This window comes from Chiloscyllium punctatum, chromosome 3, assembly GCF_047496795.1.
Source record: "Chiloscyllium punctatum isolate Juve2018m chromosome 3, sChiPun1.3, whole genome shotgun sequence".
Taxonomy (NCBI): domain Eukaryota; kingdom Metazoa; phylum Chordata; class Chondrichthyes; order Orectolobiformes; family Hemiscylliidae; genus Chiloscyllium; species Chiloscyllium punctatum.
In genome coordinates this window covers 160,232,479-160,247,826 of record NC_092741.1, presented here as the reverse complement: position 1 = coordinate 160,247,826, position 15,348 = coordinate 160,232,479, and the positions used below count along the sequence as shown (strand labels likewise).

General features: G+C 40.4%; 1 protein-coding gene across 6 annotated transcripts in view; it reads right to left on the bottom strand.

Moving 5' to 3' along the window:
* Positions 1-2,552: 2,552 nt before the first annotated feature.
* The window catches only part of gareml (GRB2 associated, regulator of MAPK1-like), a 264,605-nt gene continuing 251,809 nt past the window's right edge, over positions 2,553-15,348 (bottom strand). For all 6 annotated transcript variants that reach the window (XM_072563343.1, XM_072563353.1, XM_072563375.1 and 3 more), the window contains one exon: positions 2,553-4,618. In XM_072563343.1, coding sequence (XP_072419444.1) covers positions 3,592-4,618 — 1,027 coding nt within the window. In that variant the 3' untranslated portion in view covers positions 2,553-3,591. The remainder of the gene's footprint in view (positions 4,619-15,348) is intronic.

Genomic DNA, 15,348 nt, shown 5'->3' with positions numbered 1-15,348 from the left:
GGTGGAGCTGGTCCTCCTGGGAGCAGATACGGCGGAGGCGGAGAAATTGGGAATACGGGATGGCATTTTTGCAAGAGATAGGGTGGGAAGAGGTGTAATCCAGGTAGCTATGGGAGTCAGTGGGTTTGTAAAAAATGTCAGTGTCAAGTCGGTTGTCACTAATGGAGATGGAGAGGTCCAGGAAGGAGAGCGAGGTGTCAGAGATAGTCCAGGTAAATTTAAGGTCAGGGTGGAATGTGTTGGTGAAGTTGATGAATTGCTCAACCTCCTCGCGGGAGCATGAGGTGGCGCCAATGCAGTCATCAATGTAGCGGAGGAAGAGGTGGGGAGTGGTGCCGGTGTAATTACGGAAGATCAACTGTTCTACATAGCCAACAAAGAGACAGGCATAGCTGGGGCCCATATGTGTGCCCATGGCTACGCCTTTGGTCTGGAGGAAGTGGGAGGATTCAAAGGAGAAATTGTTAAGGGTGAGGACCAGTTAGGCCAAACGAATGAGAGTGTCAGTGGAAGGGTACTGTTGGGGACGTCTGGAGAGGAAAAAATGGAGGGCTAGGAGGCCCTGGTCATGGCGAATGGAGGTGTAGAGGGATTGGATATCCATGGTGAAGATAAGGCGTTGGGGGCCGGGGAAACGGAAGTCTTGGAGGAGGTGGAGGGCGTGGGTGGTGTCTCGAACGTATGTGGGGAGTTCCTGGACTAGGGGGGATAGGACAGTGTCAAGGTAGGTAGAGATGAGTTCAGTGGGGCAGGAGCATGCTGAGACAATGGGTCGGCCAGGGTGGTCAGGCTTGTGGATCTTGGGAAGGAGGTAGAACCAGGCAGTGCGGGGTTCCCGGACTATGAGGTTGGAAGCTGTGGGTGGGAGATCTCCTGAGGTGATGAGGTTCTGTATGGTCTGGGAGATGATGGTTTGGTGATGGGGGGTGGGGTCATGGTCGAGGGAGCAGTAGGAAGAGGTGTCCTCGAGTTGGCGTTTGGCTTCAGCGGTGTAGAGGTCAGTGCGCCAGACTACCACTGCGCCCCCTTTATCCGCTGGCTTGATGGTGAGGTTGGGATTTGAGCAGAGGGATTGGAGGGCTGCGCGTTGTGAGGGTGAGAGGTTGGAGTGGGGGAGGGGGGACGACAGGTTGAGACGGTTAATGTCCCGGCGGCAGTTGGAAATGAAGAGGTCGAGGGCAGGTAATAGGCCAGCGCGGGGTGTCCAGGTGGATGCAGTGTGTTGGAGGTGGGCGAAGAGTCCCCTTGTTCTAGTCTGTTGTGAAATCCTTTCAGCATTCACCCTGTTAAGTCCTTTCAGGATCTTGTATGTTTTAATAAGATCATCTCTTGTTGTCAAGACCCCAATAGATTCAGGTCCATCTTGAAATCATGAGGTGATCCCTCAATGCCATGTCAAGTGAAACATCTTTGAACTGCTTTTATATCCTTTCTTAAATAATGAGACCAAAATTTTATACAGTACTCCAGATGGTTGTCATAGATACATGAAATATTTACCTTTAACCTATTCCCATCCCTCTGTATGATACATTGATTTCACAATCAGATGCTCAATGCCTTTGTTCCCTTTTCAAACTGTTGCTATTCCATGTTCCTGTTTTTTTTAAGAAATAGCTGCTGATGCCTGTCCTCCATTTTCAAACTCTTCAAAACAAAGGACTCCAATTTATATGGCTGTTTTTAACTATTTTTCTGGTAATTGTAGAATACTTCCCAGCCACTGAAGTTACATGCTCCAGGAGTCGGTAGTTGCATAACCTGCAGAGACCTGGCACTTCACCCATGTTTCAAGAATGATCTGGACTCTTAAGCAATCACACCTGACTAGCATCAAATTGAACTGCTCATGGTGATAGGTGCCCCATTCTCATGAACATTAGTGAACCAATTGCGAAAACGATATGCCAGCACTTTTAATGGTTACTTTTTTGATGACATAAAGTTTAAAATAAGTTGAATTTAGTTTAATAATTGGCCATAGTGAGACGGCATGCCAACCATAGCTTCTAGCTTGGTCGTTCAATACCAGAACAATAGGCTTTTGTACTGATATTTTGGCTATATCTGCAACTGGGAGAAAGTGAGGACTGCAGATGCTGGAGATCAGAGCTGAAAAATGTGTTGCTGGAAAAGCGCAGCAGGTCAGGCAGCATCCAAGGAGCAGGAGAATCGATGTTTCGGGCATAAGCCCTTCTTCAGGAATCATCGATTCTCCTGCTCCTTGGATGCTGCCTAACCTGCTGTGCTCTATATCTAAAACTGGTTTACTTCTGGAGCAGCAGAAAGCACAGCTAGTTGTGCAGAAAATATTAACTATTATATTAATCTGTGGCCATTACCACAAGCTATAATGACACTACCTTCTCAGTAAGTGAACTACAATGAAATTGGAGATTGCAAGATTGCTAACACTGATTGAAGAGAAATGTTTCCAATCACATGTACTTCTATGAGAAAAGCAAAGCCTATCCCATGCAAATAGAGAGGTTTAAACAAAAAATGCTAAAATCATACATTGATGCTTTTTCTTATTTGTGTTCTATTCTCTATTGATTTGTTTAGATTAAATTATGCATAAATTTAGGCATTTCAGTACAATTATAGTATTATCAACATTCAATGTTAAAAAAGAAAATTATATCAACATGAGCATCTGTACTGAGAAGAGATGCTTGTTCATAAATATACATACACAGAAATTTTCCAAAAAGTAGTTGGAAAAACCACAGCCATTAAACTGCATAATGTAGAGTTGTCTTCTACAAATAATAGACTAACAGTTTTTTAAGACAGTAGTGATTAGTACAGTACATTTTTAGATCAAATTACTGGCTAAAACAATGTGCTAAATTATAGGTATATTCAATGTACTATGGAAAAGGCCAACTGTATATTTGCTCCCAGATGTGTACTTAAAATTTTCTTCTAGCTGTCACAATAACCACATGCTGCACAAGAATTATTTTACTTTGATCATTTTCTTGTGTTTGCTATTTTTGTTTGGTGGAATCTGCAAGTACAGGAAAACAGTATGGGTAATAAAATGTATTTAAAATTGGAGTTCCACAGTTTTATTAATAGAAGAGTTTAGCTATCAATAATCTAGTTCACCTTGGTAACAGTAGCAGTTATCTACTGAAAATGAAATTTGCATTTCAGTTTCCACTTTTGTAGCACATTAAACATTAATGAAAATGTACTGAATTTGACTAAGAACCATTATGCTGGCATAACCTGAAGACTATTCTACTCCAATAAGGCATCAACAGCAATTCAAAAATAATTTAACTCTTTAACTCACATTTATCTCTAAAATAATTCAATCTATTGTGCATTTAAATTTTTCTATAACGGGAAAAGAAATATAGCAATTTTAAAGCATGCAATGTTATCAACAATGGAAATAACAAGTTGATAACAGCTCTCCTTCATACCAATCTACATTCCTGTTATTTTCTATGGCAAAAGAAGATCTGAGACATGTTAAACATCTGGAGGTGTTTTTTTTAAAGAAAACCACACAAATTACCATAATGTTCAATGAATTAAAGCTACCCCTTAATTGACTTGACTAAAAATAGTATCAGGTTAAATCTTCGGTCTCCATCCTTTAATAAATTGCATGATCTTTTTGACTTGCAACTTTGTCAGTTTAAAATCATCAGATAGGATTTCCTCAGTCAACTGAACAAAAATGTTTCCATCAATTCGCTCACGAACAAAGAACGTTAACACATCTTCTGAAAGGCCTATGAACCGTAGGCATTTGGAAACTTCCTCCACAGAAAGAGTAGATAGATCAGATGGTGGGTACCAGTATAAAACACTATCATTTAATTTGGGCACACTTGGGGTATTAGATGAAGAGACAGAAACTGGTATATCTGTAGTACTTCTTGATGACACTGGAGGAACCTCTATAACTCCTTGTGTGAGATAGACCCTTGTGACTCCACCTTCAGCACCTCTCACAATAGTAGGAGAAAGAGAAGCTGTACTTCTTATGATGATGTTGTTGTCCGAATCACAGACTTTTGGTGGCCGGGATGATGGGACAGGACAAGATATGCTTTCATTCTGTTTATATAATGAATCCTGTACACAGTTTCTAAATTCCTGCTTGTACCTTAGCTCTCCAGAAACACTGACGGAGCCTGGATCAGGAGAAGTACTACGACTGACTGTAGGATCAAAAGGATCAAATTGCTCTGACGCAGTGGTTGGAGACTTATTATGATCAGAAGATTCCAACCAATTTCTTGCTGATGAACTAGATGAGTAACTAGGATTAGAAAAAGGATTTAGTGCTCCAAAAGGAGCAAACCGTTTTTGAGAACTTGGAGGTTTCAGTCGAGGACAACTGTAGTAACTTTTGTGAACAGCATCTCCTGATAATTGGGATATAGATCGCCCACTGGTCGTGCTTTGAACATTGTCTGAATATGCCCATGGATTTGACCAGGAGGTTTGTACATTCTGGATATTTGTTAAAATATTCCCTGATATTGGACGGTTGGAAGAATCTGTAGCCTTGCAGTCTCCCCATGTGCATGGGTAACAGTAAAGTGAATACGAGTCTGGGGATGGTGAACAGCTGCCACTGTGGGTTCCAGAACTGCAAACAGGAGGAAATAAATACAGTATTATAGTCATGGTTGGTAATGTGGAATACTTCTCTGAAATATCATTACCAAACTGAAAGAAGCCTCTTCAATGGAACTATCATTTCTAATCACAAAGAAGGAACATGCACACAATTCTTAGTGAGCAAAGGTGGCATGAAATTAGGCAGGTAAATTCAACTCAAAATGAGAAGTTGCTGCAACATCCCAGGAGAGAATAAAATTTCTATGCTCTCAAATAAACTGCTTAATTTTGAGCAATTTAACTGGCAAAATTGTATTCTATTCACAAATCATCTCTTTCTCACCCAACCTGCTGGACAATTTACATTATTGAAGGTATCACATCACTCACATTATTACTTCTTTAGCAAATTCCAGCCTAATAGTTAAAGCACAAACTCATGAAGTGAGAAGTTCTGTAAGATATTAGTTGTGTCAATTAATGCAATAAACCATTGAGATTGCATTATCTCTTTCAGTCAAAAACACTCACACTGTTTAACAACTTTGCCTCCTTGGTGGATCTCCAATCCTATCAAAATTAAACTGATCTCCATTTCAAGAATTACCAGGCATTCAGGATCACTTGAAAATTGTCAGATTTTTGATATATCAGCAATTGATGGGAATTCCAGAGATACACAAGGAACTGTTTGACCTTTATACTGAAAGGCCTAGTGGTATTATTGCTAGACTGTTAATCAAAAGACCCAGTAATGTTCTGGGAACCTGGGTTCAAACCCCACAATGGCAGATTGTGTAATTTGAACTCAGTAAAATGTGAGATTAAGAGTCCAATGATGATTGTGAATCCATTGTCCATTGTTGGAAAAACCCACCTGGTTCACTAATGTCCTTTAGGGAAGGAAGCTGCCATCCTTACTCGGTCTGGCCTACACGTGACTCCAGACCCACAGAATGTGGTTGACTCTTAACTGCCCTCTAGGTAATTAAGGATGGGCAATAAATGCTGAGCCAGCCAGTGCTGTCCTCATCCCATGAATGAATAAATAAAACAGTTAGATTGCTTGATCGCATTACGGGAAGCATTAAAGGGTCATTATTACACATGCATTCGGAATGATTTCTCTTTCTTTATATTCGCCAGATCTGAAATGACATGAAAGCCAAATCTCCATTTCACTTTCTTTAAACATGGGAATCTTGACTCATAATATAATACAAAGAAAGTCTAATAATTGGATTAACTCCCCAGTGGCTGACTATAGCAAAGCAATATGCTATCTGTGTAGAAAGAAAGAAGTTGGCTTTCTAAACATGACAGAATCTCTGAACTAGAAAAAGCCACCAAATGGTTTGTATTATTAAACTACTGTGCTCTAAGTGGTGGGAAGTCAGCATTACAATTAGCATTGGGTGGGAAATAATCCTCTATACCCTATTAGTGAAAATTCTGACAGTAATTACAAAAGATTAAAATGTCCATAGGCATCCAGACAAATTGCCTGCCATACTAAAGCACTAAAAAAAAAATCATTGAACACAACAGGAAGCAAGAATTCAGAAAACACAAGTCATAAGCTTTTCAAAATTGAATTTGCAATATTAAGGAAAATATATTTGTCATTCAATTGGCCATTCATAATAGCATCAACTGACACAAATGCCCTTTACATTACTCAGTATTAGTGTTTTGTCAATTGGGCTTTAACAATATATTTATTGTAGATTCTCATGCACATAAACTGGAATAAAAGTGTGTTCTTCAATAGGGTATGGTTCCACAGAAATTCAGAGACATTTCAATTACAAATCCCTTCAAAGACATTTAAAGGGTCTTCACATTATGACATATATTATTTTGGATGGCCTCAGTTACTGTAACACAAAAAAACTGTGAAACCCATACCACAAGCATAGTATCAATGCCAGACTTAACTTATTCAGATCTTCAGCAGTATTAAAATCGACTCCAACTGTTACAATCAGAGATATAAACATTGTAGTTGTGGTTCCTTTAAACATCTTGACCTAAATAGGTAGGTCATTAAATATCTTACACCACTGAGTATTCATGTGTGGTTCGTTGAAAAGATTTACAAGGATGTTGCCAGGGTTGGAGGATTTGAGCTATAGGGAGAGGCTGAACAGGCTGTTTTCCCTAGAGCATCAGAGGCCGAGGGGTGACCTTATAGAGGTTTACAAAATCATGAAAGGCATAGATAGGATAAATAGATAAAGTCTTTTCCCTGAGGTGGGGGGAGTTCATAACGAGAGGGCATAGGTTTAGGGTGAGAGGGGAAAGATATAAAAGAGACCTAAGGGGCAACTTTTTCACACACAAGGTGGTATGTGAGGATGTGGTGGAGGCTGGTACAATGGCAATATTTAAGAGGCATTTGGGTGGGGATATGAATAGGAAGGATTTGGATGGATATAGCTCTGGAATACCAACCCTGTCAACCCTGATAAATGCTCCTTGCTTATTTCTGGATGCTAGTGTCAAAATTGGCAGAGCAGTCTCATATACCAGTTAGGCAGTAACCTGGCATAATCCTACTCAGAGAATCATACTTCACAACAAATGTCCCAGACAACATCACCATTCCTGATGCACCACAGACCCACAGAGGTAGCAGTACAGAAACATGAGTCGCGTTGGTGTCTCAATACTGTGAACCCCAAGAAGTCTCATGGCATCAGCTCAAACATGGGCAAGGAAACCTCCTGTTTTACTATGAACCACTTAACCCCTTCTCAGCTGATGAGTCAGAACTCCTCAATGTTGAACATTATTACCAAGAGTGGCTTGACAGCACCACTACTAATCTGGTTGAGTCCAACAATACCTACACCTCATGAGTATATTATAAAATGTCAGAGTTGATCACCTTTTATATAAAAATACGGGGCAGCACGATGGTTAGTCCTACTGACTGACTTGCTAGACAACTTCAGATGTTCTGAAACAGACATGACCCATACAAGATTGATGGGTTGCTCCTAGTAGGACTGGGACTAATATCCTGCACCTTAATTGGCCAGAACTGCTGGGGAGGATTTAAACTAGTTTGCTGGTGGGATGATAACCTAGAAAGGAATTCAGACAGAATAAAACCAAAAGCTGGCAAAGGAAAGTGGAAGTAGCGACTGGGTGACCAAAACTGGACAATTAATATTAAAGGATATTTGACTTTTAGAGGGGATAGGTATAAAGGTAAATGAGGTAGGTGGTGGTGCTGATAATAAAGGGACAGAATTAGTACATTAATAGTAGATAACCTCTGATCAGAACAACAGGATGTAAAATTTGTTTGGTTGAGGTAACTTAGTGAAGGTATAATCATTACACCAACAGTACTGAATAAAGTGATGGAACTGTAAACTGACAAGTCCTCAGGTCCTGATGGACTTCATCCTAGGGTTTTAAAATAGGTTGTTAATGGGGTAACAGGTGAAATGGTGTTAAGTTTCCAAATTTCATAGACTCTGGAAAGGTTCCAAAAACCAGAAGGCAGCAAATACAACTCCTCAATTCCAAAAGGGACAGAAGATAACAAATAAGAAATGATCGGCCAGTTAGCTAGCCGATGGCAGGTTTGCATAGATATTTATTATATGGAAGGTGGAGGCACTTTGAAAAACTTGAGGTAATCAGGAAACATTAGCTTGCTTTTGTAAAAGGGAAAATCAAGTCTTAACCAACTTATTGGAGCTCTTTAAAGGAGTAACATGCATGGAGGTTAAAAGGAAGCCTGTAGATGTACTGTGCTTAATTTAAGAATAGCACTCCATTAGTTTTCTTATGACAAGAGAACTAAACATAAAAGTAAGGGTTTTACGGTTCAGTTACACAGGGCATTGCTGAGAACGCATCTCAAATACTGCATGCAGTTTTGGTCTCCTTATTTAAGAAAAGATGCTATTATTCCAAAGGCATTTCAGAGAAGGGGTATGAGATTGATATCTAGAATAAGCAGGTGGTTTTATGAGGAAAGGTTGGATAGACTACTTGTTTCACCAAAGGCTTATAAGAATAATGGGTGTCTGGAAATAAAGTACACAAGAACCTGTTGGGAAGCAATGGCCTAGTGGTATTATCACTGGACTATTAATCCAGAAACTCAGCTCATGTAGCTGGGGGCCTGGTTCAAATCCAGGTGGAAGATGGTAGAATTTCAATTCAACAAAGAAACTGGAATTAAGGGTCTAACAGTGACCATGAGTAGGGAAGGAAACTGCCACTCTCACCTGGTTGGGCCTACATATGACTGCAGACACACAGCACTGTGGTTGATGCCCACATTCAATGAATGAATAAACAAAAATCTAGCACCCAGTTTGGAAGCACCACAATGCTGTAGGAGCAGAAGTAGACCATTCACCCGAATGAGTCCATCGTTCAATGAGATCGTGGAAGATCTTATCATACACAATTCCATCTTCCTGACATTTTCCCATAACCCTCTATTCCCTTACTGCTTAAAAATCTATCTCAACCTTGAATGTTCTTAACTATCCAGCCTCGACAGTTCTGAGAGGTGTCCTTCCTCTTTGCTTCTATCTTAATGTTTGAAGAAAATATTTCTACAAAATCAGCAATTGCTGGAAAAGCTCAGCAGATCTGGCAACATCCATGAAGAGTGAACAGTTCGGCTCCACTGACCCTTCCTCAGAACTGATGGTAGCGAGGAAAACATTGGTGTATATGCAGAATATAGGGTGGGGGGAGGGGTTAAGGCATAAAGTGGGGATAGAGCCCAAAGAGAGAGAAGAACAATTGGACAGACAAAGGAGTGGATAACGATCTGTCCAGGAGGGTGAATAACTGTTAATGGAGACTGTTAATGACTATCAATAGGCAATGTGTAATGGCAGACTATGTGATAATGCCTGGTGTAAGAGGTAGGGAACCAGGACATGGGAGAGTTCAGTCCCCAAAATCATTGAACTCAATATTGAATCTGGAGCACTGCAGGTGGAAAGTGAGATATTGTTCTTCCAGTTTGTGTTGAGCTTCACTGAAACACTGCAGCAAGCCTGAGACAGAAATGTTGGCCAGGGAACATGATGGGGTATTAAAGTGGCAGGCAACTGGAAGCTCAGGGCCTTTTTTGCAGACAGAACATAGATGACCCTGTCTACACTTCATATCCTCAATGTAGAGGAGACCACATTCTGAGCAGCAAATGCAGTAGGCTAGATTGTGACAAGTGCAGGTAAAGTGCTGCTTCACCTGGAAGGTGTGTTTGGTCCCTTGAATATTGAGGAGGGAGGAGGTAAATGGACAGGTGTTACACCTTCAATGGTGGCAGGGAAAAGTACCTTTGGTCTGTGGAGGTGTGTTGGGAGTGAAGAAAGAGGGAACGGTGCCAGTAAAAGGGAGAGGAGGGGAATTTGTGTGTGATGGTGGCATCTCACTGGAGGTGGCAGAAATGGCGGCTAATGATCTTCTGGATGTGGATGCTGGTAGGATGGTTGATAAGGACAAGGCAACCCCTATCACTGTTGTGGGAGGAAGAGAGAGAGTGAGGACTGAAGGAGATAGGTTGGACCCTGTTGAGGGTCCTACTGAAATGGTGCTAGGGAACCCTCAGTTGAGGAAGGTGGACATTTCAAAGGTTCCCTTGCTGATGTTGGCCTCATCAGAACATGTGTGATGCAGACAGTGGAACTGTGAGAATGGAAACGAGTCTTTCAGGAAGCAGGGTGTGAGGATTTATATTCCAGGTAGCTGTGGGAGTCACTGAGTTTATAGTGGATATAATGGCCAGTTTATCCCCAAAAATGGAAACAGAGATGTCAAGGAAGGGAACGGAGGAGTCAGAGGTAGACCAGTGAGGGCAGGGTGGAAATTGAAAGCAAAATCGATGAATCATACTTACCCCACAAAGAGACAGGCATAAACTGGGGCCCATGCTGGTACCCATGGCCACCCCTCTGACCTGAAGAAAATGAGAGGAGTTAAAAGAGAAGCAGTTGAGGGAGAGAACGAGCTCAGCCAAGGGGAGGAAGGTGCTGGTGGAAGGGGACATTTCAGGCCATTGCTCCAGGAGGAAGTGGGAGCCCTGAGACCATCCTGGTGGGGGATGGACGTGCAAATGGATTATCTATTGTTAGTCACTGACAATCTTCTTTAACAGCAATTCATCCTCCCAATCAGATCCACTTCTTTGCCTGTCCAACTGTTTTTATCTCTCTTTGGGCTCTATCCCCATCTCTCATTTATTCCTTACACTACTGCATCCACCCATCTTATCTTCTGAATAAAAACTGACATTTTCCTCGCTACCATCAGTTCTGAGGAAGGGTCATCAGACCCAAAATGTTGACTCTGACTTCTCTTCACAGATGCTGTCAGAACTGCTCATCTTTTTCAGCAATTTGTGCTTTTGTTTCTGATTTACAGCATTCATAGTTCTTTCGGTTTTTATTTATACACATGAGATCAACATAATGAACCTTCTCGGAATTGTCTCCAACGTCAGCAAATCTTTTGTTGGACAAAGGGAGTAAAATTGGTTACAGCATTCTAGATATGATCTATCACCTTGTACAGTTTCAGCAAAACATCCCTATTTTTATGTTCTTTGGAATAAAGGCTAACATTCTATTTGCCTTCCCTATTACACACTGAACTTGGACACTAACCTTTTGTGATTCATCTACAAGAACTCCAGATTCCTTCATTGTAGCTTCCTGCTATCTGCCTCTATTTAAATAATATTTAGCTCCTTTATTCTTCTTCCCATACTCTATTCCATCTACTGAGATTTTGCCCATTCACTTACTTTTATATCTCTCTGTAGACTCTGTGCATCATCATCATTATTTACTTCCCTACCTATTTGTGTACCATCCACAATCCTGGTTATAATATATTCACTTTTCTGATCCAAGTCAATAATAAAGATCATAAATAATTGTGGATCCAGCACTGATGCCTTTGGCACTCTATTAATTACAGATTACCATCCTAAAAATGCTCCTTTTTTTCTTTTGCTAGTTAAGTCAATCCTCTATCTATGTTAATATACCACTACAACAAACTTTTTATTAACTGGCACCTTTGGGACCAGGAATGTACTGTTTGATCAAATATTTCGGTTGATCAAGAGATCCACATAATCAATGTAAAAAAAACCACTAAGTAATAGAAAATTAAGATTGGAAGCATACACATCATTGTTCACGGTTATCATTTATTTATAGCATAAATCACTTAAATAATAATACAGCTTTACCTTAAATAAAATTTATCAGCAGAGATGCTTCTTACTCATACCTTCAACTCACTAATCAAACATTGTGGAGATTGTGATAATACAGTATGCTTCCAGTATTTCAGGTATATACATTTTGCCGCTTTATCAAGAGCCCCACTTCATGCCAGGGGCAAAACAAAGTTTTCTATCTTATCTTATTAGGTAGTCTAATGTGCAGCATCTTGTCAAACACCTTTTGGAAATCCAAACATATTGCATCTATTTGTTCCTCTTTTGCTATCCTGCTTGGTAAGTCCTTACAATTACTTTGACCAGAGGGTAAATTAAATTCTTGAAAAAAAGCAAAACTTAACAAAAATGTTCAGCATCTAGGAGAATACACAGATAATTTCAAAAATGATCTTTACAGATTAGTAGAAAAATGTGAATATCAACCCTGGAAATCAGAATTCCATAAGATAAGGATTATTGGAATTGTTGGAATTACTCAAAAGTCTTTGACAGTTTTATTACAGTCCAAAGAAGATTTGACTTTGAAGAAAGCTATTCTGTACTATCTACAAAATGCATTGCAGAAATTCACCATAGCTCCTCAGGCAACTCCTTCCAAATCCAGGACTATTATCATCTAGAAGAACAAGAGCATCAGGAACATGGGAACACCACCACCTGCACTCCAGTCATCACCCTACCTTGGAAAAAATCCTTTAGCATAATGGGGTGCAAATCTTAGAATTCCCACCCTAATAGGATTGTGGGTCTACCTACACAAAATGAACTGCAACGGTTCAAGAAGACAGCTTACCACCATCTTCTTCAGGGCATTTAAGGATGCAAAATAATGCTGGTTCATTAAGTGACACCCATTTCCCATGAATGTAGAACAATAAAATTGAGATAGAATCATTGAGATGTACGGACAGAAACAGACCCTTCAGTCTAATTTGTCCATGCTGACCAGATATTCGAAATTAATCTAGTCCCATTTGCCAGCACTTGCCCTGCATCCCTCTAAATCCTTCCTATTCATATACTCATCCAGAAGCCTTTCAAATGTTGTATTCTGACAGCTCATTCCATACATGCACCACGCTTTGAGTGAAAAAGTTGTCCCTTAGGTCCATTGTAAATCTTTCCCCTCTCGCCCTAAACTTCTGCCTTCTAGTCCTGGACTCCCGCAACCCAAGAAAAAGGCCTTGTTTATTTACCCAATCCAGATTCAGCTATAGAAACGATCAATCTTATCACAGGAGATCTTCAGAATCCATTCACTTCATTCGGTATAAAAACCCCAAAAACATGTAATAATCCAGTACAGAGAGTAAATGAGACAGTAGATATTAAGAGTCACTCACAATGCTGCAGATTCAGGAAACCTCACAGGCACAAATAGTGCCCAACAATAAAAAAAAGCTATATCTGCAAAACAGTAGGTTACTTCCAAAAGATATACAAAATAGGGTGTGGTTATCAGGCAGCAGGGAGTCAAATAACTACTTACAAAGATGTTCATGCAATACAGCAATCTGCAATAAAGGAGACATCTAATATATTTCTGGAGGAACTGGTAATCCATCCAATTCATTTTGTCAAGAGGAATTTCTATAAATGGATATCTCATTTATTTTCAGCCTGATACAGGGGCAAATATCAGTATTTATCAGATTGTACACAACGGGTGAAGAAACATAGGTTATAGTGCATAACAGTGAAATGACATGGTCCAGGAGCTGTAGGCATCATGTTTAAATGTATGTGACAAACAGCTCCACTACACGAGAGATGTCAGAGAATAGAGAATGTATACTTCACAATTTCTGACCTTTGCATCAGAATTTGTCTTGACCTTAACTTAATCAAATGGAAGAAAGAGTTCAACTAGTCATAATCAATAGTGAACAGGTCAAACTGCAGCCAATTATACTGTCTGTTCAGAGATGCCAGTCAAGCAACAAATGGTCAAGAGTAACCAGTTAGGGAATCATTTGTTTTAATTTGATTTATTATTGTCATGTATTGAGATACAGTGGAAAGTATGGTTTTGCATACTATCCAGACAAATCATACCTTACACAGGCAAATCAGTGTAATAGAACAGAATGCAAAATATAGTATTACAGCTACAGAGAATGCTCAAAGAAAGATCAACTCTAATATATGTGGCGTCCATTCATAAGTCTGAAAACAGCAGGGAAGAAGCTGTACTTGAATCTGTTGGTACATGTTTTCAAACTTTTGTATCTTCTGCCTGATGGAAGTGTTTGGAAGAGAATATATCTGGGGTGAGACAGATGCACCAGGCCAGATTGTTGGTGATATTTACTCCTAGGAACCTGAAGCTCTCAACTATCTCCATCTCAGCACCATTGATACAGGTAGCGTGTCCTGTACTCAACTTCCTGATATCGATGATGAGCTCCTTTGTTTTGCTGACACTGAGGGAGAAATTGTTGCCTCTAAGCTCTCTATCTCTTTCTTGCACTCTGTCTTGCTGTTTGAGATCCAACTTTCTACTGTGATGATCAGCAAATTTATAAATCAATTTGGCCACACAATCATGACTATGTAATGAGTACAGTAAGGGGCTGAGTATGTAGCCTTGCATGGCACCAGTGTTAGGAAGAGGTTTTGTCCCTATCCTTACTAATTACGGTCTGTGGGTTAAGAAATTGAGGATCCAGTTGCAGAGGGAAAAGCTGAAACATAGGTCTTGGAGTTTGGAAATGACTTTGGTTGGAATTGTGGTGTTGAAAGTGGAGCTAAGTCAATAAATAGGAGTTTAACATTTTCCAGACTTTCTTTGGCATCAGATGTTTCAGAGATGAGTGTAGGGTCAGTGATATGGCATCTGCCATGGACCTATTGTGATGGTAGGCAAATTGTAGTGGATCAAGGTCTGGGAGGCTGGCGTTGATGGGTGCCATTACTAACTCTCAAAACACTTCATAATGATGGATGTCAGAGCCACTGGGTCATTAAGGTATATTGCCTGATTTTCCTTGTGCTCTGGGATGCCGATTGTTTTCTTGATAGACAGGCAGGAGGCTGGTGAGATGCTAAAAGGTTAATTTGTATTGTTGACTTGTAAGCAATTGGTTGTCCCGGGGTGGGGTGGGGGAGCGGTGGGATGTTTCTATGTCTTAAAGGCAGAATGTAAAAATTTACATTGCCAATTCCTGCAATTCAGAAACAACTTACATAGCCATCTCCTGCAGTTAAGACAGAATAAGAACAATGCAGTTAAGAATCTAACCACATCCCGCAGTTAAGGAATGATCTAATCACATTGTGTTTGGAAATAATCAAATCATTGCATTGTGTCTTGAGTGGCATGTGACTGTGGGGAGTGGCAGGGGGTTGTCTTGTGGGCATTACTGATGGCGATGTAAAAGGGAGGACTGTTCCCCTGTTCAGAGAGATCTCTTGACACAGCTCTGCAAGCCCCACAAAGAGTAAGGGTCCCTCCAAACCTGTGCTGTACCGGGCAGGAAGATCGCTGAGAGTCTCGTACTTCTCAGGGATACGATCGCTTA